Source organism: Schistocerca nitens, chromosome 9 (genome assembly GCF_023898315.1).
Source record: "Schistocerca nitens isolate TAMUIC-IGC-003100 chromosome 9, iqSchNite1.1, whole genome shotgun sequence".
NCBI lineage: Eukaryota > Metazoa > Arthropoda > Insecta > Orthoptera > Acrididae > Schistocerca > Schistocerca nitens.
In genome coordinates this window covers 217,233,871-217,237,502 of record NC_064622.1, presented here as the reverse complement: position 1 = coordinate 217,237,502, position 3,632 = coordinate 217,233,871, and the positions used below count along the sequence as shown (strand labels likewise).

The window sequence follows — 3,632 nt, the reverse complement described above, 5'->3', positions numbered from 1 at the left end:
CTGCCCACACCCCACTCGGCCCCCGCTCTCTGCCCACACCCCACTCGGCCCCCGCTCTTCTGCCCACACCCCACTCGGCCCCGCTCTCTGCCCACCCCCCACTCGGCCCCCCTCTCTGCCCACCCCCCACTCGGCCCCCCCTCTCTGCCCACCCCCCACTCGGCCCCCCCCTCTCTGCCCACACCCCCACTCGGCCCCCCCCTCTCTGCCCACCCCCCACTCGGCCCCCCTCTCTGCCCACCCCCCCACTCGGCCCCCCTCTCTGCCCACCCCCCACTCGGCCCCCCCTCTCTGCCCACCCCCCCACTCGGCCCCCCCTCTCTGCCCACCCCCCACTCGGCCCCCCTCTCTGCCCACCCCCCACTCGGCCCCCCCTCTCTGCCCACCACCCACTCGGCCCCCCCCCCCCATCTGCCCACACCCCCCACTCGGCACCCCTCTCTGCCCACACCCCTCTCGGCACCCCCCCCTCTGCCCACACCCCACTCGGCCCCCCCCCCCATCTGCCCCACACCCCACTCGGCCCCCCCCCCATCTGCCCACCCCCCCACTCGGCACCCCCTCTGTACCAAAACTTCCTCATACACTTCAATGGTGTTTTCTTCTGAAACCATTTCCCATAAGGTATCTTTTTTACAAGTAGAAGTATACAGTGAACAATTTGACATCACAGTCAGCTTTACCACTCTGCTCTGCTGTATATGGTGAACTGGTTTCATGGGATGCTGCCAGTCTTCTTGAAATCATTAACAAAACTGTGTCCCATTGTCACGTCTCTTAACTTTAAGTCTATTCCCTGTCTGTCTTTCCACCAACTGTTGAAATTTTAAGGATACAGAAGTAACAATACTTTTGACTTAACAAAATAAACTATATGTAGTACAATTATCTTTACAAAAACACAAATACTTGATTCCATCTAATAATGTATGTTATATCTTTCCATGTACAGCAGCATAAACAAATTCTACAAGAGTACAAGTACAAGTTGGCAAATTTGATCTGAATCTCTTCCTACACAGTTTACCATTCTGACATGTTTCACACTCAGCACAGTGTTTATGTCTATCCATTAGCTTTCTGAGTAGGTTGTGTGTGTTTGCAACCTGTGAATGGAATTTGGGGGGGGGGGGGGGGGTGAAGGATTAGACTGAGGACAGGCAGAGAAAAAGTGGGTGCAGGAGAGGGGGAAGGGGGGACACATGGGGATGGTGGTCATAGGGAAAGTTAACTGGGAGGAGATGGTAATGGTGAATGGGAACTGTGAGAGGGGCTGGGGGTGGGGGGATAGAGAGTGGGATGCGTATGTAGGGGTGTGATGGAAGATATGAGTCAAACCAGGAAAACATTTGACACCAGATATAAATCATTCAGATTTTTCCACACCAACACAAACTAACCACCAGAGACACACATGGAAATCATAAGGGTAAGCAACATAAAACACCTTCTCAGTCTGCTAGAAAACTATCACATTCTTAAGACCGTAACAGAATAGAAACACCTCCTAAATGGTCAAACAAACCTAGCAAACCATAAACATTTTTTGTAGTATAATATAAAATATAGATGTATTATCACACCACTTCTGTCCCCCTATCCCCACCCCTACCACACTTAGTTCCCATTCATCCACAATCATCTTTTCTCAGTTGTTTTCCCTATAACCACCACCACCACAAAACTTGAACCATTACTCTGGTCCCCTACACACAACACACACACACACACACACACACACACACACAAACACTCTCTCTCTCTCTCCCTCTCCCTCCCCTCACCCCCCCTCCCACCCTTTCTCTCCCTCCCTCCCTCCCCCCTCCCTCCCTCCCTCCCTCCCTCCCTCCCTCCCTCCCTCCCTCCCTCCCTCCCTCCCTCCCTCCCCCTCTCTCCCCCTCCCTCCCCCTCTCCCCCTCCCTCCCTCCCCCTCTCCCTCCCTCCCTCCCCCCTCTCCCTCCCTCCCTCCCCCCCTCCCTCCCTCCCTCCCTCCCCCCTCTCTCTCCCTCCCTCCCCCCTCTCTCCCTCCCTCCCCCCTCTCTCCCTCCCTCCCTCCCTCCCCCTCCCTCCCTCTCTCTCTCTCCCTCCCTCCCTCCCTCTCTCCCTCCATCCCTCCCCTCCCTCCCTCCCTCTCTCTCTCTCTCTCTCTCTCTCTCTCTCTCTCTCTCTCTCTCTCTCTCTCTGTCTCTCTCTCTTAAGAAAAAATAATGCATTCACAGTGAACAACACTCACAATCAACACTGAAAACAAATGAATAAACATAAAAACTATGCTGAGTGTGAAATATGTGGAACTACAGTACTACTTCCTCTGAGGAGAAGTTTTACAAAAACAAGGTGAAATGGAATAAAACACTAATGCAGCATAAGAAAATGGGGATCCAAAAAAGCAAAAAATTGCCAAAAGTGATTGTGCAACTATGTTCCTTTTGCCTCACCTGAAACTAACAACAAAGGAAAAAGCAAGGGTTTTTAGAATATGAAACAAGAGGCAAAGACACTGTAAGTAAATTGTACATTAATGTTATAAGAAAATACTGTTTGTAATCTGTAAATACCAATGGTAGAGACATACTATAAATCCATATTTCCAGAATGACTACAGAAGATGCTTTATAAACAAAAGAGAAACCCGACTGGTGATAAACACTCTTTAACTGGAGTAAGCTTTAGTCTGAAAAAACATTAATTATTTACACCTTTTGAGGAGGGGGAGGGGCTTTGTTTTTGTACTGTGCATTTAACTTGATTTTGTGTAACTGATTGTGCATTAAACAATATTAAATTGACACATCAAGTGCAAGCATTCTGTTTACAGGTGGGCCTCATGAAGGTTATCCAAAAGTAGTTCTCGTATTCTTCATTGGCGGCTGCACTTTTGCTGAGATATCAGCACTACGGTTTCTTTCACAGCAAGAAGATTGTAAGTGATTACTTATCCTTTTTATAATTCCTATGATTGCAGTGATGTTTAATTGTACTGTATTATTTATGTATTTATTTATTTATTTATTTTAGCTATGGTGGAGTTTGTTGTAGCAACCACAAAACTTATAAATGGAAACAGTTTCTTGAAAAGTTTGATGGAACCTCTGGGTCCAGAATCACCTCGAACTGCAAAATAACATCAGAAACAATCCACGATGTTGTTATTTGCTACCTGTGGAAATGAATATATTTTTTTTTAATTTGATGGTATTTCCTTACACACTATCAACTAAAATGTTGAAGTCTACATAAATATTTGTATGATAAAAAATAAATTGTGTTTCAAATGAGTAACAATTTTTTTTGTTTGAATGTTTACATAATAGATATTTAGTCTTCCTCTGCACCTTTGTTTACTGCAACTGTCTATTGTTTTACTGATTTTCCTGCAGCTTTCAGTGGTGACACGTCATTATCTGGCTTGTTATACTTACTCGCAGAGAGGCACAATTAAGACACTTACATAAAGCTTTCTGACACAGCCTTTGTTAGTGAAAGAGAAATACGCACACCACTTGGGATGCCAGAGATGGTGTTCATGTGTGCATGAGGTGTGTTTGCTTGTGTGTATGAATGGTGTTTGTTCTTATTTTGCTGATGAAGGCTGTGGCCAAAAGATTTATGCAAGTGTCTTTTAATTGTGG

At 47.1% G+C, this 3,632-nt stretch overlaps 1 protein-coding gene across 1 annotated transcript in view; it reads left to right on the top strand.

The window, feature by feature from the left end:
* The window catches only part of LOC126204429 (vacuolar protein sorting-associated protein 33A), a 112,080-nt gene extending 108,795 nt beyond the window's left edge, over positions 1 to 3,285 (top strand). The window contains exons 11-12 of the mRNA XM_049938819.1: positions 2,819 to 2,923; positions 3,019 to 3,285. Coding sequence (XP_049794776.1) covers positions 2,819 to 2,923; positions 3,019 to 3,125 — 212 coding nt within the window. The 3' untranslated portion in view covers positions 3,126 to 3,285. The remainder of the gene's footprint in view (positions 1 to 2,818; positions 2,924 to 3,018) is intronic.
* The last annotated feature ends 347 nt before the right edge of the window (positions 3,286 to 3,632 follow it).